Genomic DNA, 26,878 nt, shown 5'->3' on the forward strand with positions numbered 1-26,878 from the left:
TGTGAAAAAGTGGTGAAGTAAGATTAATAAAAAAAAGGAAAAAAGTGTCGTTGAGTTATCTAACGAGGGAAAGAATGAAACAAAACACGTGGTGTGCTACATTGGCGTTAGTATTCAAAAACTAAATGCAAATTCTCTCTCTCTCTCTCTCTCTCTCTCTCTCTCTCTCTCTCTCTCTCTCTCTCTCTCTCTCTCTCTCTCTCTCCTGCAGATATTAATTTTTTACCCTCTTTCCTCTTCCACTTTCTAACCTTTACCTTTTCTGCCTCCCTTTTATAACTACTCATTTTATTCCCTCCTATCCTCCTCTTTCACCTACTTCCTTTTCTCACATCCTATCACTTAATAGAGGGGCTAAAATTATCCCAATTTTCTTTTAGTCAATGCCCGCTGTATCAAGTATCCATTTTCATTAATCAAGAGTTGTTTTTACCATAAAAGATTATTGAGAGAGAGAGAGAGAGAGAGAGAGAGAGAGAGAGAGAGAGAGAGAGAGAGAGAGAGAGAGAGAGAGAGAGAGAGATCGGCATACATTCACGGGGTCTTCAAGTCATTAGTAGTTCCGTTGGTAATGAAAATGAAACCTGGGACAAGTGCAGTGATTTTCAGACACTGGTCAGAGATTTGTTACATCATCGTTTTCGCCTCCAGGCCATTGCGATCTCCGTCAAGAGAATTAAAGCAGCGATTATCATTCCTGGAAAAGATTGGAAATATCATGACCATTTCATCACACACACACACAGACACACTCACACACACACACACACACACACACACACACACACACACACACACACACACAGAGAGAGAGAGAGAGAGAGAGAGAGAGAGAGAGAGAGAGAGAGAGAGAGAGAGAGAGAGAGAGAGAGAGAGAGAGGGGCTTCTCTTCTACAACGGATATACTTGACGTACAAACATGTAAACGAGAAACTCCTTCACCACTACTCTGCTTGAAAATATTAATCGAAATTCTTAACGTAGCGGATATGTAGCTGGGGTTATCCACGGAGAGTATTGAATATCTATATGGACTCCGTAAAAATATAACATTATTATAATTGTACTGTAATTGGCCTCGTTTTGAACAAATAAATTAGTAAATGTGCCATAATGGTTTAAAACATGCTTATAAAAATTTGGAATATTTCTCGATCATCCAAGAACTTCCTAAGCGTCTCCGTGGTGCAGTAGCTAGCAATAGATGTTTTTTTGGTCATCGTAGAAATATAAAATCCAAATCCAAGATAAGCACACACTTCCTGCTTCACTTACAGATTACCACACTAGTATTTGTGCGTATCTGATGGCCTATATAAAGTTTTATTGAACTTGCTTGTCCGGTTACTTCATGACCACTACCACTACTGTTTTAAAATGCTTCATGAAATTCCATACCATGACTCCTATTCACTTACCCCCGGCGTAGATTAAACAAACCCCGTACATGTCTCCTATCTCCAGCGGCCTAAGTGTGCTGTCTACATTGGTAGGATCTGAGCGAAGGCAGGTACTGGCGTGCACCACATACTTCGTGAACAGGTGCTCGAGAATGCCAGACTCTCGCAGATTTTTTATTCTGTAATGTTTCAGCAATCAACAGGATTGTCATATTTCCTCTCCACCCATTTCTTTTTTTCATTACAGCTACTGCTGTCACTTCGACTAAAACTGGTATAACAATGTTCCTATAACACGATACCATCACTGCTGTTTTCTATATAAATCTATCTTTGCCAAATCTAAAACAAAATTGTGAAGACTCATCTAGCAGCCCTACAATATACTCACATGGAATTCACGGCCTCACGGAGCGGGGAACCTTTAGGGAAGGCGATGCAGAGGCATGTGGGTCCGAAGAAACTTTCGTCAATCATGTAAAGGGAGCAAGTCTTTGTCTGAGCAAAAAACAGATATTCGAAGACTGTTAATGTTGTTGCAATTTGTGAACGTAGGTATTGCGAAAAAAAAAAAAAAATCTATATAGAATTGTATAGCAGTAACGATAAGCCAAATTTAGACCTTAAGGGAGTGATGAACTTGGAAGTACTGCTTAAAACAAATTAGATTAATTCGAAAGTACTAGAATGAATGACCAAAGAGAAAGCAGGTAAAGACTATCTTAGAGTACATACATTTACATCACCCTTGCATCAAGAACTTGAAAGGCAGTGTTTCTAATTGGAAAGAAAGAAAGAGCGTAAAAGACCTATAAAGCCAAACAAACATAAAAGGGGACAGAAAAAAGGAGATAGAGAGAGAGAACGTTTACTGACTGAGGCTTGTGGAGGAGCTAAATGGAGGAGGCTGAGAGAGGCCTTTGTCCTATAGTGAACCATAGAAGTTGATCATGTTGCAATTATAAGTAGAATTAGAAGTAGCATATTTGTGCTTTGTAAGAGTAATTATTTCTGCACCATCACTCACCTTCATAAAGTAAGAATGAAGGATCGAAAGCAGCCCGGCATAGGTGGCGAAAAAAGCATGTTTTCCCTTCGACATATCGTCTATGCCGCGATTGACATCAAAGTGAGAAATGAGTTTCCTGTTGAGTCGCCACATGAGAGTTCCTTCCTCTGCTGCCTGCATAACACGAAGGACATCAGCGTCTCTATTGCAATCGCTTCTCCCATCCGTGTCTTCACAAAGCAACACTTCTCACCTGAATGTTGCGGTGCAGGATGGTGCCGCTAACGACGAAACAAGGAATGTTAGTTTCCGTTAACTCCCTGAGGTTGGTGAAGGGCAGGACGAGACGTGGCTTTATCAACATGGCTTTGAGGTTGGATCGGTACACTGTGGAGATGATCAATGACAACACTAACCACATGCCCAACACTGCTTGTTGACTTCGTCCTCGCGGCAGAAACGTGTAGGCTGGAAACGGACGTGGAATGTGTGAAAAAAAAAAAAAAAATATTGTAACAAAAACAATGCAAGAAACCACGAAGTGATGATGATGATGTGGTCGTATTAGCGTCAAGCAGGTTAAGTTTGTTTGTATCACTTTCGAAAACATAACATGTAGAGAAGACATGTTCATAATGATAGGAAGGTCATTCAAAACTACGAGCCTTTTATGTTGATGAAAACATGTATCGTCATTTTTTTTTTTTTTCCTCCATGCGACACTTACACTGAGCTAGTGCTGTGGCTAAACTCCAAAAACTGGCGTCCTGCAGCTCAGTGGAGGATGTGTTTTCTTTTCTTGAACCACCGAATGATAGAAGGCAAGAGACAAAGATGTTTTGTTACCAATATAACTCAAAACCATAATGGTGAAAGAATATCTTGTGATTCTAGCAGTGTTTGCTAACTTCCGTATGTTGATAAAAATTTACCATTGTGATGCATTCTCTTCATGAATTCCTATGTATAATATATCAGTCACTTGCAGTGTCTGCTACTGTCATTTTCATCTTAACGTTAATATTATTCTCTTTGATCATCTTAGATGACCCTATTGCTGCATGGAACTGATCTTGATGCTCGACGAAACATCTCAAGGCAGACTAAGGACGCAGAAGTCGATAAGCATGAATAATACGTTTGTGGTCAATATAGAAAAACCAGGTTCACTTACGGGGACGGCCGAGACAGCGGGGAGCAGCGACCAGTTAGTAGGACAATGACCGCCACCGTTACCAACGCCACCAGGATCATCACCCATGACTGCAAGAGAGAGAGAGAGTGCAAGAGAGAGAGAGAGAGAGAGAGAGAGAGAGAGAGTCATTATCAAATGGATGCCTTCTCACCATGGTTGTGTACGGCTTCAGAAATCCCGCTATGTCGGGCTCAATCATTGGTCGCTTGTGAATGATCGTCTTTTGGTCAGTGTAGAGATAACTGGTAAAATCTGCAACCGTGGTCCTTTCTTGGTCCAGTCCCACCACCACGCCGGTCATGTCAGCCTCCTGCCCTGACGAGGTACAAGTTATAGGTACACGGACACAAAACGTATGTTGCCTTGAAAAATTGTCATAGGAAATTCGGCACTAAACATATTGATTTATGTGCGTAGCCTTATGTTCGAGTACTAGAGTAGTGGCGGTCACGAAGTCTTGAAAAATAAGGCGTAGCAAATTCCAGGTCAGCACTCGTTCTCTCGAAAACGCATCATTGCGCATCAACGGTGACATGGGGCATGACAATACTGACACTATGATGACACTGCGCAGTTAATTTGAAGCTCAGCCAGTCGGCTACAATTTGCTAATTCAGGCATCAACACGGCCTAATATTTTTATCATGATTATATTTTGGATAGCAAAAGCTGTACATGTATGACTTGACAGCGTAGCAGTCTTGTGATCATTGCCCATAGCATCTATTATATGACATGGTGTGACAAATTACTGATTCTTATAGATTTCATTGTAATAATTAACTTTTCCTACTCAGAGGAAAAACATATTTTTATTTGCATTCTAGCACTGTTTTTTTTTTTTCTTCTACGTCAAAAAAAAAATAAATAAATAAATAAAAATAAATAAATAAATCTTCCTTGTATACTAGCGTAGCTTTTTTTTTTAATTTTTTAGACTGGATAAGGTCGTCACTAAGCAGCAGGCGACAGAGAGTTGTAATAAACGGCTCTAAATCCGAGTGGGGTCAAGTAATTAGTGGAGTACCACAGAGATTAGTGTTAGGGCCATTGTTGTTTGTAGTATATATCAATGACTTGGATAGTGGAATTAGTAGTAATGTTAGTAAATCTGCGGATGATACAAAGATAGGTAAATTAATTACGTCAGAATCGGTTGCCATCGCCTTGAAGGTAGATCTGGATAGATGAACGAATGGACAGACAGATGGCAAATGCAGTTTAATATCAACAAATGCAAAGTACTTAGCGTAGTTAGAGGAAACCCACACAGTAGGCACACAATAAACAACGAAGCTCTGGTAGGTTCAGGGTACGAAAAAGATTTTAGGAATTATAGTTATCACTGAACTCCGTCTAAGAAAGCAATGCATAGAGGCCAGAACCAGGGCAAATAGGGTATTAGGATTAATTTTTAGGAGTGTTAAAAGTAGAAGTCCCGAAGTAATAAGTTATATTTGGCGCTGGTCAGACCTCATCTAGACTACGCTGTGCAATTCTGGTCCCCATATTACAGGAAGGATATTAGAATGAGTACAAAGGAGAATGACTAAAAGGATACAGGGGATGAGAAGTATTCCTTACGAAGCGAGATTGAAGCTGTTAAATTTTCATTCTTTAGAGAAACAGGTTAAGAGGGGACTTGATAGAAGTCTTTAAGTGGTATAAGGGTTATTAGAGATGGGACGTAAATAAAATTCTTAGGATCAGCAACCAGGATGGAACAAGAAATAACGGGTTCAAGCTTGAAAAATTTGTTTAAAAAAGAGATAAGAAGAAATTGGTTCTCAAGAAATTGGTTCTCAAATAGAGTGGTAGATGAATGGAACGGACTCAGTAATCAGGTTGTTAGTGCTAAGTCATTAGGGAGCTTTAAGAGAAGGTTTGACAGATTTATGGGTGGGGATGAAAGGTGGAAATAGGTAGGTATCTTTCATACAGGGAATGCCACGTGTAGGCCTGATATATATATATATATATATATATATATATATATATATATATATATATATATATATATATATATATATATATATATATATATATATATATATATATATATATATATATACGTGTAGCGATTATCTTCTTATAGTCCTTTAAATTTTAACTGGCAAAAAAAAAAAAAAAAAGTCATATGCAGCTGATATTTCACAGTAATATTGGTATGTTATGAATTAGTTTATTATTTCTGTATTCTTATTTACTTAACGTAGAAGCGCTGAGGGCTGGTTGTAAAGGTGAAGTGCACATTCATTCCAAGGTCTTTTACTCCAAAGCCTTACATTACGCTCAAGAGTGCCGATTATCCCCGTCCAGGAACCGTTACCCATCTTATACCCGAAATGTGCCTCCTGAGGCACAAAATACTCGTGGCTGTCGAGAGAGAAAATATAGGAATCAGTCGGGAGAGAAAATATAGGAATCAAAGTTTAATATTGACGTGTAGATGTAACAAGTTTTCAGTACCTCCTCTTACTTTGGATAAAACTTGACCAGGATCTTTCCTGGGTTATTCATATTTCCGTTACCCCGTTCCTAATCAATTTTCAAGGATTTGCTTACCAGAAGTTCAAGTATTTAAGGATGATTTCCATCACTTCGGCCATTGAGCCAGTTGGCTTAAGGGGAGAGCCGTCCCGGGGCAAGAAGATGAACGGATAGAACTGTAATGTAGAAATCTTATGTGAAAAAAGAAGGTTAAGACAGATAAGAAGACAAATGATACAAGCAAAGTTTGTGCAGACAGCCAGAGACATTTCTCCTTATAAATAAATTTTATATAAAGAACAACGATCACTCCTCAGTTTGCTGCTTTGTCAGTCAATCCAATCGTTGCTGTCACAAACGTAAGTTTCGAAACACACACACACACACACACACACACACACACACACACACACACACACACACACACATATATATATATATATATATATATATATATATATATATATATATATATATATATATATATATATATATATATATATATATATAAAACTTCGTCAGACCTTCATTATTAGAACTCCACAAGATTGCATGGGTGAGTAAATATATAATTCCTCTGCTAGTTCGATCGCTTGTCCAAATCTTAGGCCAAGGAATACCGTTTTGCTCTCTAAGTTGTTTTCAGTTTCGCCCTTGTTTTATGTAGTAGTTCTTCAGTAAGTTTGACTTTTTTTTTTTTTAATCCTAACGAATGTTTTGCACAAAGGAATTTCTCGGTTAAGAGAGCGTAATATTAGACTTGATTTCGGATTGTAAGTGACTAGCACTTCCACTTAGGTCTAATTTTTTTCAGTTTTTGATGCCCTTGGCCAGAACCCCTCTTACATAATAAGTGCAGCTGTACAAGTGATAGATTTACTACTAATAATACTGCTGCAGCAGCATCAGCAGCTGCTGCTTCTGCTTCTACTTCTGCTTCCTTTTCTGCTAAAACTACTACTACTACTACTAGTACTACTGCTAAATGAAGAATCCGTAAAAGAAAAAAAATACCGGAATTCTTGGTGCTGGTGGCAGTTTTAGTCTAGAAGTAGTGGTACATAGTAGTAGTAGTAGTAGTAGTAGTAGGTAGTAGTAGTAGTAGTATAGGATGTATTACAATAGTAGTAGTAGTATACGATATATTATAGTAGTAGTAGCTATGACTAGATTCATTTTCAAAACAATTAGAAAGCGAACTTACCATATTCGTCACGATCTTAAGGCAGCCCGTGGTGTTCCGCCTAGAAGTCATTCTGGTTTTGAGAAAATAATATTCATAAAAAGCAAACAAATAAATTCTTCATTATTTTTTCTTGTCTTATTAAATACATTAAACAATATTGCTAGTGTATTATGCGTTTCATTTGGATAATTCAACTCGTTTAAAAGAGATGTAAATCAAATTCTGCATAGCAGTGCTTGAGCCAGATTGTGAAATGCATGTGGATCATGAGAGGAGGTATATATTATGGACATAAAAATCAAAGCGATATAATGACTACGGTTTTAACTCTCAGAATTATTAAGCAAGAATACTTGAAGATTTAGAAGTACAACTGATGCTTTCCAAGTAGACAAAGGGAGAACTGCAGGTGCGAGTTGCACATGCAGCAGCCAAACAATGACTAGTCAGTTGTCAGTGATGAAGAGAAAGGAGACAAGTGAGCAGCGGTTAGTCGGCAGCTGCAGTCACCTTTCCTTGATCCCAGTCCCACCCACTGTTCAGTGTGCATTGGCTCTCTGCCAATGTCCTCAAAGGTCGGAGTGCAATTAAACTTAGTCCTGTTTGTTGGAAACAAAAACAAAATAATTGTACTAATGGGTGTTCAGGCACGAAAGCTGATCGTCTATCGCACGACTGTTTGTAAAGGTTACAGTCTTAATTAAAAACTTTTTCGATAGGATTTTTTTGACGTAGTGCACAAAATATTATTGTCTGTTTTGCAGAATTTTTCGCGATGTTTAAACTTCCTCGTCTACAGAGCACCGCTGGAAGAGACCCGAGGTGTGTGTTATAGTTTTTGAGATATACTTTAGTACCATGCCGCCATAACAGAGATGACGTGGAGCAGCGATTCATGAAGTGGTCGTAAAGGTTTTAGGGCTTACGGAGAGAGAGAGAGAGAGAGTTTTGTTTAGTGCAGTGCAAAATGTTTGTATAGTTAAGACACACATAAAACATAACTTCATGGAAATTTATTTATATGAATAGATATAATGATATTGATGATGATAATGATAATAATAATAATAATAATAATAATAATAATAATAATAATAACTAAAACAACTTGCAAGTTTAAGAATGGGGAAAAGAAAAACGTGGAGCGTATCTAGTATCCTGAAAGTTCACTGAATAGCAAAAGAAAATAAAAAAGAAAAAAAAATAAATAAATAAAATATATGTAAATAAGCTAAAATATAATGAACCGGGTAATGAAAGTAAACTTGTTTTGGGTTTTCTCATGTTATCTTATTATTCTTTTATATCAAGGTGAATACATTTAAAAGATATATCAAGAAGACTAAGTTATGATTCATTGTTTTAAAACATGTGCAGTTAAAACATGCAATTAGGAACAACTACGCACAAGCACTGTGTTCAAAAACCTGTTTGGAAGCGAAAAGGCTTTCTTATCTTAAATACTCAAGAAACCACCATGACTAGTTTTGCATTCAGTTCGAAACAGCTCTTGGTCAAATTTAATTGAAGGAAACATGCTTGCCGAAAAGGCCTCCTCAAATGTTCTTAAGATACCGAAACTGAAGATTGTCTTGTGTAATGTAATTTATGTATTCTTAAAAGTTGCATCAAAAATATTTGGAGCAATTCTTTGTTACATAGTTTTTACTGTTCTGGTGAGATGATGATGATGATGATGATGATGATGATGATGATGATATTAATAATAAAATCTATCAGTTTTTTTTTTTATACTTTTTAAAAGTTTTTGTAACGCAGGTCATTGAAAATTAATCTAGTATCATTATATAAATTAAAGAAATGACATCGAATATCACAAGTAAACACACACGGAAGTTACAGAATTGCTAGATAACCACTCTCCAGTAATTAATGTACAGGCTATAGAGTTTTTCTTATGTGTATTGAATATATATATATATATATATATATATATATATATATATATATATATATATATATATATATATATATATATATATATATATATATATATATATATATATATATGTAATCAATTGAGGAAGGATTACAAACAACTGCCCACTTAGATAACAATAAACTTGATACTTAAAAATATTTGAGGAAGGATTACAAACAACTGCCCACTTAGATAACAATAAACTTGATACTTAAAAATATTTCAGTGTTACTTTCCGAAGCATTATGAATATGTTCTTACTAATGTATTTCGAGTTAGGCTACCATAATGATCCAGTAAACACTGGCAAAGGCCACAACTACGATCGGCGTCACCACGAGCCTGACCAGACGCAGGAGACCCTCTGCTGTAATACAAGGCTCTGTCTTTTTCGACATCGGACGGACAGATGTGACCGACTCTTTCTCTAAGCACTCGACAGAAACATGAATCATGATGACGAGGAAAAGAAGAATTGTACAGGAAAGGAACCAGACGTCGATCATCTTGATGTAAGCTGTCTTTGGCAAAGAAGCTGATGCCTGGTTAAAGAAGGTGTACAGAACCAGTAACGTTGTCAGGCTGACGGTGAGGCGAACCTGCCAGAGAAAAAATTAGATATTTACAAAAGTCATCGCTAAAGCGGCTTTCAACATTGTTAGATTATTTAAATACTGACAGTATTAATACGTGAGGGTGATATGGGAAATTTTACCATATGAAATCGATGGAATCTGGATTGATAGAGCTCGAAATACTTTTCGTATAATTTTCTGTTGATTCTGTGAGGCTAATCTTATCAGGATTAGTTTGATATGTCCATCGATGGCATTCATATTATCTGGTCGAGCAGACAAGAACAATGGATCATTTTCTCCAAAAAAGGAATGATACCTGCTTTATTGAGATTTCTACACAAAAAGATTTGTTAGTGTTGTGATATGTACTTGAACAAAGAGAGAGAGAGAGAGAGAGAGAGAGAGAGAGAGAGAGAGAGAGAGAGAGAGAGAGAGAGTAATTTACAAGATAAATTGCTGATAATTTTCGAAGAAATAAAGAAAAATGCAGTCTGTGAGAATGTCAAGAAGATAAATTCATTGAAGATGAGTTATAGGAAAGAACTCAAGAAAGTCGATGACTTCAAACAGGCGAGTGAAATTTATGAGCCCATCTTGCTGGAATTTGTTTTATTTTTTGAGGTGGTGAAGGGATATCTTTGGTACAAGCTGACGGTTTATCATAAATATAGAATGTGTGACGTGGCAGTCACCAATGGTCAAAATATGTCGGTAATAAATATTGCTAGTACGAGGATCCCTTATAGAATGTATCGTGGGAGTTAGACGAAAAGTCGTCAATAAACATATACAATAAGACATCAGAAATGTTATAATGAATATCATATGTTCTCAAAGGAGAAATTGGTAACATTTATGACACTGCATCTAGAAAAGCCTTCCTGTGTACCTTGATCGCAGATTATGACTCTCCGAACATTAAGTTCTAACCACAAATGAAGAGGACGAAGAATGCTACTCATACTGAGATCCAAACCTTTCTTTGGTGAGGTTTGTTTTTCGGAATATTCCCTATAGATTTTATGAATTAAGTTGATCTGGTCCTTTCGATTTAACTGATTAAGTAAACAGCATCCTTAATTAATAATAATAATAATAATAATAATAATAATAATAATAGATTTTATGAATTAAGTTGATCTGGTCCTTTCGATTTAACTGATAAGTAAAAGGCAATTTTAATTAATTAATTAATTAATTAATTAATTAATTATTAATAATAATAATAATAATAATAATAATAATAATAATAACAAAAGCAGTAATATTCAAATATTAATGATCATAAAAATAACGATAATAATGACAATATCCAGAGGACTGTCTCCTTGACGTATAGATGCAGGAGCTGCTGCCGTGCTGTTGACAGTGAGCATGAACGAGCGTGAACAGCTGCCAGCAAATATGTTGCAGCATATCGTGAGAAGAATAAACTAAGAAAAGGTATAAATCTTCTTTATGACCCATGACAGACCGAAATCACGTCATGACCCATGACAGACCGAAATCACGTCTTGTGCATTACAGAAATATTGAATGATATCTCAGAACAAGATTATTCTCGTGATTAATTTCATCCATCATTCGTTATTAATCATACACGCATAAACATAAAAAATGTCTAGAGTAATCCGCATCGATTCCTTTTTTAAAACTTTTATAAAATTGATTACGAAGGACGAAACTGCACCATCCAAGCCTGACAAGGCATTATAATAATAAATACTAGATCACGTAGTGGATTGTGGCGGTATTGCATTGCCTAAGAAGCATTATTTTTCCCGAATAAGGTAAGATATATGTGCTTAATATTTAAAGAAAAGTAGGTCTTTATTACGCGGCTTACCAATTACGAATGGTACTAGCTTCAATATTTTACAAAGCAATTAGTAAATTGTAATAATATTTCATTGTGTTTTATTACTTATTTATTTATTTAAGGTTTGAATAAGTTGACGTGATGAATGTATATCGATAAAGTGCATAATTTGCTGAAGTATCGTCTTTCCACTCACCTGGAGCAGCTTTACACTGACGTAGAGAGTGGAGTAACTGATGGCAACCAGAAGGACAGACGGAAGATAGATGGTAAGCAAAATGAGCGTCGAGTGTCGGGTGAGGGTGTAGCCAACCTAAAGAAGAAAATGCCTTGAAATACTTCTCAGTAATAGGTGATGGTATAGGAGTGTATCAAAGTCGCGTTCATGAAACTTTCACTCTCATACAGAATAGCATTTTCACTGGTTTATGTAGAATCTTGATGCACCTATGGTAGACCTGTCCCCTTCTACATTGATCTAGTTAAGTTAGGGGTAACCTCCCTTCGTGGACTTATGCAGAGGCCGCATCACTATTTACGATTATGTATTTACAACTCCTCTTACAGACATGCCGCCATTTTCTTCTTTGTTACAGACCCCCTCTTGCTCCTTTCCCTATTTCATCCATGACTCTTCAAAATGCAGTTTCGATAAAAGTTATTGATACATGTTACATGATACATGGCTACAACAACTTATACAAATAATCTGATTGATAAAAGTTTGATTATTATGAGAAAAAAGGATCAGGGAAATTCATCAATTACTGAGACACTGAAATACTCAATCCAGCAAGTAAGCCGCTTGCCAGTATTGTGTAGCTGTGTGTCCACGGCACGACTTGGCATTATGGACCTCCGTGAAATGCTCAAATGATGAGATGCGATGGACGAAATGTGTTTAATCTTCCAAATGATGACATCTTGATGAGCAGCATCACTAGATGTCAATCTGCTTCAAACATCTGTATGGCAACATCTCGACTTTGTAAGTTTATGGATATTAGATATTTGTTTTTAGATGAGCAACTCTAAAAGTGGGCACTGTTGCCGTACCTCCATAATGCTCTCTCGAGAGGTTGTGTTTGCTTCCTTGACAAAGAAGTCACTGATAATGTACGTGGAGAGTTCGGAGTTGTGGTTGTACTCGGTTTCTGCACGACTTTTTGTTAGAGAGACAAGTTTCTTGCTTATGGACGACACTTGCACCAGGACGCTACACTGCTGCACGTCGAAGGGATAGTAGAACACGTCGAAGGCACATACAAAGCTCCCGCTGTAATGTTGCTGCTTAATCACTCTTGCTGCTGCGCCCTCGTATACGGTTTCTGAAATCCAGTGCATCAGCTTGTATTATAAAACAACATTTCTGATAACTGAATGATTTAAACATATAAGAAGTATTTTTATATTTTATATAAACTTTCCAGCTTCACTGTAAAGTATCTGATATTCATCAATTTGCCTTTAACATAAATTTTATTTTTACCCATATTGACGTTGTTGAAATCACTTGGAAGTGAGGAATTTTTTCTGTCTACGAAAAAGTTTTCCTTTATTGACTTAATCACCCCATCTTTTACGTTTGGAAACTCCAATTTAGGATACCAAATGCTGTTCACTTCATTGTCTGACAGTTCGTTGGCATTCATGTCTTCTCGCAGGTTAAGGAATTTAAGTCTAGTGTCTATCCATTCCAGGCTGACGATGAATTCAAGAGTGATGGCCTGTTGGACGTCTTCGATTTTTAGAAACCGAAGGAATACGAACTTCATGAATGGCTGTAGTGGTTCATTTGGATCTTCAACATTTTTGGGTGGCTTAAACTTCCGGTAGCCATCAGGAAGCTGAAGGACGGAACAGTTGTCCTCGTCTGTGCCATCGTTACAGTCGTCCTTGGCATCGCATCGGTCAGCAATATCAATGCATTGGCCATTGTTGCACATATACTGATCGCTTGTGCATATTGACAGGCTTAACTCTAATAGGCTCCCTTTTCCCTTGTCGCACACTGGTGTCAGAAGGAACCAGAATTGCCGGCCGAGTGGGTACTGAGCATCAGACGCCAAGGCAAGTGTGGCAATTGTGATATTAAAAACAGTATCAATAAGACTCCATTGTTTCTCTTCGGACTTCAGTATCATGTAGCCATAAAAGCCATGGAAGAAAGGTTTGCTGGAAAAGTAACCTAAGACTTCAAACATGGTCTCGGTGAGCAACTCTCGACACGCTCCTCTGAGATATAAGGGAACATCAATTGCTTCCTCACATACTACACATGCTACTTGTTTCTTGCATGGGTAGTCATTCCAGGACGATGTCCATCCCATAATTATACAGTTCTCTACCCGAGTCTCGTCAGGTTGCCCTGGACCCCAGAATATGTCTGTAACAACTTGGTTGTCCCGCAGACGACGCCACACTCCTTCCTCCTGCAAGTCTGTTACGCCAATCCACAACAACTCTTTCTTGCACATCTCTTCATTCCACAAAGTGCTGTTGACTTCCAGGTTTCTCTTCTGTGTTATAGGACCGTACATTTCGGATCCTACGAGATGGCACATTCTCCTGGATTCATCAAATGTTCTGGCTTCTGGAAATATGTTAAAATGTTCTTTCTTTGAACATATTTCTTCAAGGGAAATGCCCTCTTCATCTACATTTATAAGCTCAAGGTCATCATTGTCTGTGGAAAGAATATCACCCATAAGGTTTACACTACAGTTTGCTATCGCTGCAATCTCAGCTCGGGAAAGGCCTCGGCTCCATAAATTGACTTGCGTGACGTATCCTTTCTGTATCTGAAACCTGTTGAATCTGCCCGAGAGTGAATCCTGCTCTTGCCCAACGATGAAGGTCCCATTAAGAGGCAGCACCCGGTCATCGCCCTGAATCGGGGCACTAGCCAAGGGGGCGCCGTCCACATACACCGTGTAGGCGTCACCGGATAGGACGTGACAGTAGTGCCGCCACCGCCGCAGTACAGTCGGGATGTGTAGCTCTTCAATCGCCTCTTGGGGCTCGTTATTGTAGCGGAAGAAGTGCTTGCCATCTATTACATCTGTAAATAATCAACTTGTAAAATCTAGAGATAACTTCTGGTTTTCTGTTCATACAAAATCTTCTGATATGTAAAAACAAAATTATATACCTAATTACATAATATCTCACAGAACATGATGGCATTGGCAAATCTGTCAGCTGTAGCATAGGAGAGAAACACTTGAAGTTTGGTGATGGCAGTCAGAAATATCCTTGTGCAAACTGTCATTTCTGTAAGGCTGGAAACTTTCCCCCTGCTGCGTGTCATGTTGAACCTGATGTACACGTCATCCCGGGGTGGCTGCCAAATGTCAGACTGCAGGGAGAACAGCCGCACCCTCGCCTCTGTCGGGATGCTGAATGTTAACGACTTGTCTAAGGGAGGGAAAGAGAAAGGGACAGACAGACAAATAGACAGAGACTGCTCCTCATAGCATTATTTAACTTTAATTACTGAGGAAAGACGGGCTTCAAACCAGTGCAATAATTTTGTCGGTACTCGGAAAACACATGTGCTTTTTAACTACGTACTTCATAACTATGTGACAACACGCTATAGTAAAAAAATAAGTAAATAAAAAAAAATAAATGCGTATTTCCTTTCCCGACGCACGCAGTCTTGCATAAACAATGTGCATTATTTCATCCGTCTGTAATGGCCGCGTTCTGACATGCAGGAGTGTGGTTATGGTGTCAGTTTCACGTCTCTCTCTCTCTCTCTCTCTCTCTCTCTCTCTCTCTCTCTCTCTCTCTCATCCAGACAGAATACTCTATTCACTTTTATGTTGGTGACTACGCTGCAATTTTCTCAACCTTATTAAACGTGTAACTCTTGAAACGCTGCAGTAGCATGAGGACCAAGCTTTTGTTGATATATTTATTTATGCATTTATTGTTTATTTATATATTTACTTATGTTTGTGAGTGTGTGTGTGTTTCTTGCCAGCCTTCGTGACTTTGAGGAAAGTTAAATGAATTAAATAAAATAGATATACTAGTATATTCGTATATAGTAGTGTGTGTTATATATCCCCTCAGAATTTATTATTTTTGTTATTATTATTATTATTATTATTATTATTATTATTATTATTATTGTTATTATTATTATTATTATTATTGTTATCATCATCGTTGTTATAATAATAATAATTATAATAATAATAATAATAATAATAATAATAATAATAATAATAATTACTAATTATTATTATTATTATTATTATTATTATTATTATTATTATTATTATTATTATTATCATTATTATTATTATCATAATTAATGTTAAAATTTCTTAAACTTTGCTAATTATGATCAAGCAGTAGGAACAAAACTATGTCCAGCATCGTGTATTATTTTATGAGTTTTCACTCAAGTGGTCTTTAAATTTGCTACACATCGTGTGCTGCTGAATTTCACAGCAGAACTCTGTTGCTGTGCTTCACAATCAACGTTGGTGAGTGTATGAATTACGCTCACGGCAAAACATATGCTCCAGAAAAAAAAAAAAAGTTAATTTATTTGATGAATTGCACTTTAACTTGTGTTAGCTTTGAAACATTCAGCAACGTTATACGCCTGTTTTGTGGTTTTAACCCATAAATACACTAAAATACATTTACTGTCATCACTGAGATTTTTTTTTTTTTTTTTGGTTGTACAGTAAAGATGCAAATTTCATCATTCATTTTTAAAGTACTCTGTAAAACTCTTCTGGTTAATGTGGGAACCTGACTCAAACTCTTAAAATCCTCAAGTCTCTCGGCTTGCAAGGAAGGCTGAGACCGCCAACCCCGAGGAAGGGGGTCTGTGTGGTCCTCTCGTATGGTTTATAATTTGGTAACCTCTAGCTTAGCCCTTCACCTTTACGTGTTCGTAATGATGGAGCGTAATGCTTCCCATTCCCTTGTTTGTAATCATGTAGCTTTTTCATTAGAAAGATACTAGAGAGAAGAAACAGCGCTACGTTTGAGAATCATGCGCTGTCTCAGTCACCCTAAACGTGATTTCTATAGTAATTACTTTGGATCAGTAAGTAAGCAGCGCTAAATGCTCTGAAGGAAGATAAGAAACTGTAACTTCCCGATCCGTGGTCATAGAAAATATACAGGTCTTAGGCAAGGAAGGTGCGGCCTGGAAAGAAATCCGCAAGCCACCTCTGCTCTACGGCTAATTTCGATAGGAATTAATTTTTCTAATCTTGCCATTTTTCATTAGCGACCGTTTCGTGTAGGATGGAATTAATTTTATTTATGCGCAAAAATTCATTCATTACTGTGAGAAAGCAAAGCGGCCAGACATACAGGCAAAGAAGTAAAGTACTCTTTGTAAAATTGGTTTATGAAACATAAGCTCTTGAATTCTTATAAATGACGATTATATACTTATAAAATATATTGAATCATTGGTATTCTTATTTTGATTGAAAACAAACAAGACGCATTCTCCTTTGCTCCCTGTTCTAAGCAGACTAGCAAGCGGAAAACAACAGGGATGCGCTGCGCAACTGCTGTTTCCAAAATAGCAGATTGTACAGTCTAAATCTACAGACGTTTTTGAAAAAGTAAAATACAATGCATGCCCCTTGAGGAACCCAGTAATTATGGTTGTATAAGCCATCACAATTTTACTTTTGTTCTTGTACTTCATCAGATCAACTGAGAAACCGAAACTTCTATTGGTTACACACACACACACACACACACACACACACGCACGCACGCACACATACATATTGTTTACGGAATTTATTAAATTTCTTGAAACTGCTTTATGAAAGTGTTCACAAAAACAAACCTGATTGCTGGTTGGAGAAACAAAATCCCAAGAAAGAGAAGACAACACCGAAGAGCAGAGGTGGTGGGAGGCGGTCAGACAGGCGCGTCATGACGGTCCTGTTCTTGCAGCGTCTTCGGTGCAACTGCAGAACTTGTGTTATTGCGTGCTTCAGAAGTGTTGCCGTATATTGAACGATCCATATTGTCTACTTACACCATGTATTATTTTCTCACTGTCCCCATTTCCCTTTCTTGTGTGTGTTGTGTTGTTTTGTGTAATCCATCATGTGAAATTTGGTATTTCTTTTTATGTGTCCAGTCACATTTGGACACGGTGGAGAGTCTTAAATACGCATGACTATAGAAAACGTTCTTGCATATGCCAGATTGATCATACATTTACTTAACGGAAATTCTGTGTCACTCTTTAGAGTTCTCAACACTTCAGTCCTTACACTTGTATGGGTCAGCAGAAGAAGAAGTAAAAAAAAATCGGTAATAATTTATCAGAAGCATTTGTGTAGAAGAACAAAAAAGTTTCTATTACAGTTCCGAATTCGGAGAAGTTGATTGAGTCTTCCCCAGAAGTGCTGCTCATACTGTCATCACCTTTTTACCAGGCTCTCCTACCTCCTCCACTTATCTCAAAAGCTGTTCATGTGTTATTACTTCTAAATAAATTCTGTTCATTTCGGATTTGTACTTGATAAATTAGCTTTCAACATCTATTTGTAATGCTACTGTTAATAACCTTGCCTTGAAAATTACGTGGTCAAGCCTGATCTGACCTTGTAATTCATGAGCACGTATGATTCTACGCATATAAGAAAAAGTAAAACATATTAAAACACACACACACACACACACACACACACACACACACACACACACACACAGCTGTATATTGTACAGGTATCCTCTCTTTACAACAGGGGAGAGCACACAATGATGAGTTATTACGTGCGCACCAATACAAAATTCACATCTTTTACAGACACGCACGCGCTGCCTTACTAATCCTAAATACAGTCGATACTAATGATATATACATGAAGTAACCTACACCCTTTCTCTCTCTCTCTCTCTCTCTCTCTCTCTCTCTCTCTCTCTCTCTCTCTCTCTTGAGAACCACGATAGAATAAAAATTCTACAATTCTTACTTATTCCATCACTCTTCTTGCGAGTTCCTAGAAATTTATGCCCTTACCATGCTTGTTAGTTCCTTGTCGACGTGTGGATGTGATGGTTATTTTTTGTTGAATAAAGAACAATGTTATAAAAATTTATTATATTTTGTTTGTTTTTCGATGAAATTGTCGAGTACCAATTGGAATATATTATTGTTATTATTATTTTTATTATTTGTATTATTACTATCATTCAATATACTGGGTTTGTTCAACCAGCACCATATGACCTTATGGTCGCAACGCCAAATTTACAATTGGTCAAAACCTTAACTATGCTTATGCTTGCGATTGATCTTCGTCTTAATTTTTCATTGGTTTTGTCATGCGCTTACATTTCTCCCAGTCAGTTTCTCAAACTATCGCTAAACATGATCCAGTTAAACTAATGCTAGATGTAAGTGATATTTTGCGTTAGTTTTGCTATAAGCCTTCATTTCCTCTTAGCTCTTTAGTCATTAATCTATCCCAATCAATTTCTTCAGCTAATGCTAAAAATGCTTAAAATAAACTGATTATAAACACGACGTGTAAGGAACATTCGCCATCTTAGCGTGCCGCGACGATGTGCATTAAGGTTTGATTAAGAAATAAAAAGTCTGAGAGAGAGAAGGCGTGCTTCTGATACCTGCTCATCACATCACCACCGCACGCTTACACAGGATAGACCTGTATTATTTATCAAAGCTGTCAAGTTTTTGTTAAAGGAATACTGACTCAGTTGTACACAATGGTATTATGAGTTCTTAGCAATAGTTGTTGGCATGCCGGTTCCCTCACACTTCCGAGAAAAACGTCCTCACGCAAGCGGTAAAATAAAGGAGAGCTGCTAATCACGCAGCAAAATTGCAATGACTATAGGGAATATAAGATGACTTGCTGTTATGATGACAGAGGAGGAGAAAAGAAAATAGCTTACCACGATAATGTTTAGACAGACTGCGCAAAGAAATCAGATGAGAAAGGCAAATAAAAAAAAGCTGCATACACACACAAAAACACACACACACACACACACACACACACACACACACACACACACACACACACACACACACACACACACACACACACACACAGACACACACACACACACACACACACACACGGTAGTGTAGTGGTCAGGACGGTCGCCTCATAAATAGGATGGCCTGGGTTAGAGTCCCCCTGAGCATCGAAACATATGGGTGACTTTGTAAATGTGTAGCTCTTGTTTACCAGCAGCAAATAATTAGTGGTGTAGCCCGACTGATTGTGACCTCATCTCGGTGTATGATGTGTGAATGGTTACAAACTTTAAGAAATTAAGTACGATATAATTTTTTTCATCGAGGGAGTTAAGCAAGGAGCACTAAATACAAGCATGTGTTTAGATATTGATCGTATCAGAGGATAATGAGTGTATTTGGTGACTCGTTTACTGAATATGTCGAGGACTTCTTGAATAGTTGTTTTTACGCCTCTCTCTCTCTCTCTCTCTCTCTCTCTCTCTCTCTCTCTCTCTCTCTCTCTCTCTCTCTCTCTCTCTTACATAAAAGATAAAAAAAACAAACACGAGACGTATCGGTGGATACGCGCGCGCGCGCGAGCGCGCACAGACACACACACACACACACACACACACACACACACACACACACACACACACACACACACACACACACACACACACACACACACACACACACACACACACACACACACGCGTGCAAATAGCGAAGTTAGCGTCACTAGACCGTCTCTTGAGAAAGGTCAGCTTCCTAGACTTGTTGAGGTGCTCACGAAACTCGCCCCAGTTTCTAAGTATGTCTAGCTTTGTAGATTTCTTGACGCAGTTCCACATACCACGAGGTGACCGACTGACACCCAAACCGGTGTGAGTGAAAGGAGAATGAAGCATGCTGCTATTACTGATTTCATAAACTAGTTAATGGGGAGATGCGTCCATAAAAGAACTTGAGAATTTTTATTTTTTTTTTATCAAGGAGATCAAAGGACTAAAAATTAAAGAAAAATACAAAAATAATACTATCTCCTTTACTGACAATCTCAGCAAATTCTTAGAACCTGAGAAGATTAGAGGACTTGAGGTGAGGGGGGGAAAAAAAAAAGTTGACACTAAGGAGATCAGAGGACTTGAGATGAAGGAATAACACAAAGTAATCGTAATTCCTCTTTCGACAGTTTTAACAAGACCCAACAACTAATAGATTTCAAGATCAGAGAACTTGCGTCGAAAGTAAAATGATGAAAACAGCAAATTACATAACATCATATCCAAGGCCTGCATGTATTGAGCCTCACCTAATTTGCATCTGGGCTGACGTATTCAAGCAGACAGCCAACATTAGTATGAAGGTCACGCCACTTGCTGCTTGCTATTAAGATTAAGTTTGCTGGAACTTGTTTGTTATAGGTGTTTAATCATGAGGCTTGTTAATTATGTGCTTGAGAGTGAGTGACAAATGGTGTGTATGTAAGTGGGAGAGAGAGAGAGAGAGAGAGAGAGAGAGAGAGAGAGAGAGAGAGAGAGAGAGAGAGAGAGAGAGAGAGAGAGAGAGAGAGAGAGAGAGAGAGAGAGAGAGAGAGAGAGAGAGAGAGAGAGAGAGAGAGAGAGAGAGAGAGAGAGAGAGAGAGAGAGAGAGAGAGAGAGAGAGAGAGCATTTTAAGTTATTATAATACTGAAACCAAAGAACGTAGAGTAATCATGTAACCATTGGCTAACTTGCAAGTGAGTGCCGTGCATTGGCCCGCGGGATTGATGTCAAGTGAAAGTATATATAAAACTCGAAACAGACGAGGAGCGGCGCCATACCAGCATGAAGCTTCAGGTGAGAAGTTTGTGTTGAACGCTCCACTGTTATCAGTTTAAAGCGAGTGCATTAACCAGTGTGTGTGTGTGTGTGTGTGTGTGTGTGTGTGTGTGTGTGTGTGTGTGTGTGTTTAACATTGATATATACCTATGAGTATCATCAGAAAAAGTTTTGAAATGCAGATTTGTTACGGTCTTGTGTTCATTCCCATCCCCAGGTGACAATTTCGTGCGTGGTGGCGGCGGTGGTGATGGCTCACGTGCAGGGAGGAGCGGCAGCACCCCTGGGAACTCCATCGTTCCAAGATAGCAGTGGAAATCTTAGACGTGTAATTGATCTGAGGCAGATTGTCGACGTACTGCTTCTGGCGCTGCCTGAAATCAAACCACTTTTCGAAAGTTTAATAGAAGAGATGAATGAAACACAACTGCTAAATTTGGAAGTGATGATACGGTTCCTAATGCCTCTCATGGAAGCAGTCATAAAGACGCAAGTCAGAAATGATGGAATCGACCAGAGGGAAAAAGATTTGCTGAATGAAATGGAGTTTTTCAGCAATGTGTTGCTCACTTTCGTACAAAAAAGGAAAGATAAATTAAAGAATCCTAGACAGAGTACACCTCCTGTGCTAGAAACAATACCGGACTACACTGACTTGCTTGATAGCCACACTCCTCTCCCAGACCACACGCTCCTCCCAGATCACACGTCCCTCCCAGGCCACACCCCCCTCTTAAATCGCACGTCCCTCCCAGACCACACGCCCCTCCCAGACCACACGCCCCCTTCCAGATCACACGCCCCTCTCAGAGTCGTTCCTCGAGACTGACTTCAGTATTTCAGGTGTTAGTCCTAAGCCAATCCAGATCGAGTACAACATTCCATCGTCAAAAAGCCTACATGATAACTCTTCAGTCTACAGTGAACATGAACAGGATAAACTACCTCCCTTGAAAGCTGCTGCATCAATAGAAGAGGAGGGTTCAGAGATTCTGGAAACAAGAACAACAGACAGATCTGAGAAAACACAACCTGATGCGAGGCTGAAAGACAAACACCAACGATTTACTTCTCATCGCTACAATCTGTTCTTTAGACCTCCAACTGACGATGCAGAAGATGAAGTTTCAGAATTATCATCCATAGAACGTACAACATCTGGCAACGTAAAAGAACGCACTAATGAGAACCGTGCATCCACCTCAACCACACCGTTCCAATTCAAGGAAGGCATCTCGACGTCACTTTCCCAACACGAAGACAGGACCAAAGAAAGATTAGGTATGCTTTTCTTTACAATACCAGGTAATGGCCACGTGTACATGTCGAGAGGGAAATAATGATAGTCTGTTAAATATAAAAAAAATAAATAAATAAATAAAAATAAATAAATAAAAAATAAAAAGTGTTTTCATTATAGGTTGCACTTTGTAGACAGAAAATTGGAATTACCAATAAACTACACACCAGAATAATTTATTGATCACTTCACTAAAAAGGCCACATAGTAAGATTATTATGATTACAGAAGCATCTACTGGTTAGGAAAATTCCTGAAATTTATTAACATTCGGCTCTTACATGCAACACATAAAATAATCCAATACTTTCAGTTTCTTGCTGTCGACTTTCACACCTTTCACTAGTAAAAAAAATAAATAAATAAATAGTTCAATGTGTTAAGTCAGTATCTCGAGTGAAAACTTGTAACCGGTAAGACAACTTCAAGTAATGCCGTCTAATCGGTCAGCTGGTCAGCTAAGTAACGGGTTACTAAATTCACAGCACCCCAACCATTCACCGCTATAGGCTACTCCTCTTCGAAAACTCGAGAAAGTCCACAAGTGGTTTGGTCGCAATAAGTGTGTGGAAAGAACATCCACGCCATACTGAACCGTGCGATCATACAGGTTCTTGTGAAGACGGAGATTCACTTTAATGGGAAATGATAATCAGGTAATGACTGAGGTATTCACTGTAAAGACGGCTCCCTACTTGATGAAGCAGCTTTCCTATTTCTAACAAAAGCGACTTGTCTTTTTTTTTTTTTTCATGGCAGCTTTCATTGGCTAGAGCTGCCTTTGACGTGCATGCTATACCTGCCTTCTTCCTCTCCCACTCCACATTTATCCCCGACCCCCCATGCTCCATATACTTCCTTCGTCACCCCCCCTCCCTCCCCCTCTCTCTCTCTCTCTCTCTCTCTCTCTCTCTCTCTCTCTCTCTCTCTCTCTCTCTCTCTCTCTCTCTCTCTCTCTCTCTCTCTCTCTCTCTCTCTCTCTCTCTCTCTCTCTCTCTCTCTCGCTCTCCAGAAGTTAATCCGTAGACCCAAGAGAGTAATGACCTCTCCACCTGCGCTTCGCGTGATGTGTGTGTGTGTGTGTGTGTGTGTGTGTGTGTGTGTGTGTGTGTGTGCGTGTGTGATTGTAAAAGTTGGCCTGAACGTTTGAGAGAGAGAGAGAGAGAGAGAGAGAGAGAGAGAGAGAGAGAGAGAGAGAGAGAGAGAGAGAGAGAGAGACGAGAATGACAGACACAGGGTAGAAAGGATGCAGGTCTACTGGTAGTTGTGTATATGGTCAGACCACCTTCAGGGCATTTGGGTTACTCTGGTGTGGGTGTGTGTGATATATATATATATATATATATATATATATATATATATATATATATATATATATATATATATATATATATATATATATATATATATATATATATATATATATAAAATGAAGTATTACGTTATCCTGTCTTCGTTGTCTTCAAGAAATTTTGTAATTTGTCTTTTGTACTTTCGCTTATCTTATCAGGAGTACTCCATTTAAGAATGAGTATTGTAGAATGTCGGTTAATATGTTTGGCAAGAGAACAGAAAGGTAAAAGATGTAATAGGTAATCAATTAGTTAAGAGATATTTCTTGAGGAGATAAATCCCTTGAAAGTCATGTCTAGAAAACTGATAGAGTAACTGGGTTTTGAGGCAATGATCAACACAGTATTATTTTTAGCAGCCGTCAGAAATTATAGAGCTACATAAAAAAAAAAATATACGTCTCGAGTCACTAATTCGTGTTGAGACCATTTGAGAATCATGTAGATGAATGCAGGGCAGCCAACAGTACAGGAGTGAACAGGTGGCCGAGGTCGATATAGTTAATCATAAATTAGCCTGTGGAGCACACACACACTATGGCTGTAGTTGGAAGAATAATGCCACCGTGTCCTCTACGCGTCTTAAAAGGCGACTGAAGGGGACGGAGTACAAGGAACACCAGGTGGTTGGTTGTTGACATGTACCCTCGCACAGGTTTATATCTGGAGCCTTACGGAATACCCTGGGTAGTTTGCACGGTGCCGAGAAATCTGAGTGAGATGCTCATATTCGTCCTTCAGAAAAAAATGCCTGTTGTTTGGTGCCTCGGGATGGGCGGACGAAGCCGAAATCTGTGACAGCTTTGTGGTTGTTGCCAAGTCTGCTTCCATCTGGGACTGTACCTCCTTTGCGCCTGGTCGAGAGGCTGGTGCTGGGGATGCCTGCTGTGGAGCCACGGCTGACTGGCGCACACTGGTTGGGGGTACGGGTGAATCTTGTGAATCCTGAAGGACGTCCACTAGGGGTGAGGACGCCTGCAGCGAGGCTGAAGACCTGTCTGCTGTGGCCACAGGTTCAGTGATTATTGAAGTGGAATCTTTAATAAAGGTTTTATTGGTGTTGCCTTGTTTTTGAGAATTTGTTGCTTGCAACAAGTGAAGAAAGAATGAAATAATCTCCTCAACTGTCCGTAAATCTCTTGGAGAATGTTGGTTAGTGTCATTGTCTTGCAAGGCGTTTACTATTGTGCTGACAATATTCACAACGTCCATGATTAAAGATTTGGTTTGGTTGAAATCGAAGGAGCCATCGTCACTAACAATGCCATGTCGTATTTTATAAAACAACCGCAAAAACGACGGCAAATTGCTCATAATAGTGTCGGAAATTATATCAGCTTCACTTGGGGTTTCTGTTTTCACTTCCTGTGTTTTCACACTCAGAACTCTGTACTCTGATTGTGGAGCAGCAGCTGCGAGGGCAGAGCATGCGCAGAGGCAGCCCAACAGCACCTGTGGGAAATTAACATGAACAAAAGGTGTTCACCCATTGCCTCCTCGTTGCATAAATAGATGAGCAATATATAATGTCTTTTCACATGCATATGATGCTTATATGACACTAGGAAGTAAGAAAGGTAGGATAGATATCACGACACTCACCCGCACAATCATGATGACTTGGGAAGTGAATGAGCGGGTATTTGTCCCTCCACTTCTTTTATACGTCTACAGGATACTTTTTGTGTTGTTTGGGAGTGGCATTCAGGTGCTTGTATTTCTCGTGGGACTGCGGCGCGTCCTTGACGCAAATGTTAATATTTCCTCATGTTTTGAGGAGCTGAGGTTAGGCTGTCCTGTCCTGTCCTGGTTTATTGTAATTGTAATTATTATTATTATCATTATTATTATTATTATTTATTATTATTATTATTATTATTATTATTATTATTATTATTATTATTATTATTGTTATTATTATTGTCGTTGTTGTTGTTGTTGTTGTTTAGTTTGTAGGCCTTGGCCATCTTCCTACACAATGTGTGTGTGTGTGTGTGTGTGTGTGTGTGTGTGTGTGTGTGTGTGTGATTTATTTATTTATTTTTTTCACATCTAATGGCAAGATGAGGCAGGATTTTGTACGCTGAGTGAACGTAGTAAAGGATGATATATATCAGGGTGGTCTAACTTCGAGATATTGGGCCATTTGACAATAAATTTAAAACTCTAGAGTCACTGATAATAGTATATATATATATATATATATATATATATATATATATATATATATATATATATATATATATATATATATATATATATATATATATATATATATATAACATTACTACGAGTTCAAAAAGAGTAACTTCCTTCTTACTGTGAAGTGAGCACACAGTTCCGGTGTCAACAAACTGTCTCGTGAAACTGGATTCTAACCACATGTAAATATCACAACTTTATCTGTGTAACGTACTGGCGGGGTCGGGGGCGAGTATCTGGGAGAAACATCCTCCCTCTCTCTCTCTCTCTCTCTCTCTCTCTCTCTCTCTCTCTCTCTCTCTCTCTCTCTCTCTCTCTCTCTCTCTCAGAGAGTTTCTAGCGTGGGAGAGGACAGATCCAGGGGAAAATATCCGAAGGTAATTCATAGAAAAAAACACGTCAACCTTGTGTAACATCTCTTTCTTCTGCGGCATTTTTCCTGGCTGCACGCCAGGTAGTTATTGTTATTAATTGAGTTTCGTCGTCCTCGGAAAATATTTAGATTTAAGCTTCTAATGAAAACTTCATCATCCTTTTTATCCTGCCCAAAAATTTTGATACTGACGGCTTTTTATTAAAGCAGGT

The 26,878-nt window shown here is 38.3% G+C and overlaps 5 protein-coding genes across 6 annotated transcripts in view; 2 read left to right on the forward strand and 3 right to left on the reverse strand.

Moving 5' to 3' along the window:
- LOC135104767 (uncharacterized) overlaps nucleotides 1–26,878 on the forward strand; it is a 40,108-nt gene that overhangs the window by 3,470 nt on the left and 9,760 nt on the right. The window lies entirely within an intron of this gene.
- Nucleotides 1,130–8,258, reverse strand: LOC135104762 (glutamate receptor ionotropic, delta-2-like). The gene is made up of 11 exons (XM_064012341.1): nucleotides 7,634–8,258; nucleotides 7,299–7,350; nucleotides 6,170–6,270; nucleotides 5,890–5,980; nucleotides 3,756–3,914; nucleotides 3,584–3,672; nucleotides 3,137–3,207; nucleotides 2,663–2,877; nucleotides 2,428–2,583; nucleotides 1,792–1,898; nucleotides 1,130–1,579 (listed from the first exon to the last, which is right to left on the reverse strand). The coding sequence occupies exons 2-11, from the start codon at nucleotides 7,347–7,349 to the stop codon at nucleotides 1,411–1,413; spliced, it is 1,209 nt and encodes a 402-aa protein (XP_063868411.1). The 5' UTR covers nucleotide 7,350; nucleotides 7,634–8,258; the 3' UTR covers nucleotides 1,130–1,410.
- Nucleotides 9,341–18,425, reverse strand: LOC135104759 (uncharacterized). The gene is made up of 6 exons (XM_064012338.1): nucleotides 17,459–18,425; nucleotides 14,791–15,006; nucleotides 13,109–14,680; nucleotides 12,676–12,947; nucleotides 11,816–11,932; nucleotides 9,341–9,821 (listed from the first exon to the last, which is right to left on the reverse strand). Exons 1-6 carry the CDS (start codon nucleotides 17,547–17,549, stop codon nucleotides 9,498–9,500), a joined length of 2,592 nt encoding a protein of 863 aa, XP_063868408.1. The 5' UTR covers nucleotides 17,550–18,425; the 3' UTR covers nucleotides 9,341–9,497.
- Nucleotides 21,287–22,844, forward strand: LOC135104761 (uncharacterized). Its single transcript, XM_064012340.1, has 2 exons — nucleotides 21,287–21,457; nucleotides 21,657–22,844. Exons 1-2 carry the CDS (start codon nucleotides 21,446–21,448, stop codon nucleotides 22,266–22,268), a joined length of 624 nt encoding a protein of 207 aa, XP_063868410.1. The 5' UTR covers nucleotides 21,287–21,445; the 3' UTR covers nucleotides 22,269–22,844.
- Nucleotides 21,654–25,829, reverse strand: LOC135104760 (uncharacterized). Its single transcript, XM_064012339.1, has 2 exons — nucleotides 25,694–25,829; nucleotides 21,654–25,543 (listed from the first exon to the last, which is right to left on the reverse strand). Exons 1-2 carry the CDS (start codon nucleotides 25,703–25,705, stop codon nucleotides 24,749–24,751), a joined length of 807 nt encoding a protein of 268 aa, XP_063868409.1. The 5' UTR covers nucleotides 25,706–25,829; the 3' UTR covers nucleotides 21,654–24,748.

The sequence above is a fragment of the Scylla paramamosain genome, chromosome 11 (genome assembly GCF_035594125.1).
Source record: "Scylla paramamosain isolate STU-SP2022 chromosome 11, ASM3559412v1, whole genome shotgun sequence".
NCBI classification, from domain to species: domain Eukaryota; kingdom Metazoa; phylum Arthropoda; class Malacostraca; order Decapoda; family Portunidae; genus Scylla; species Scylla paramamosain.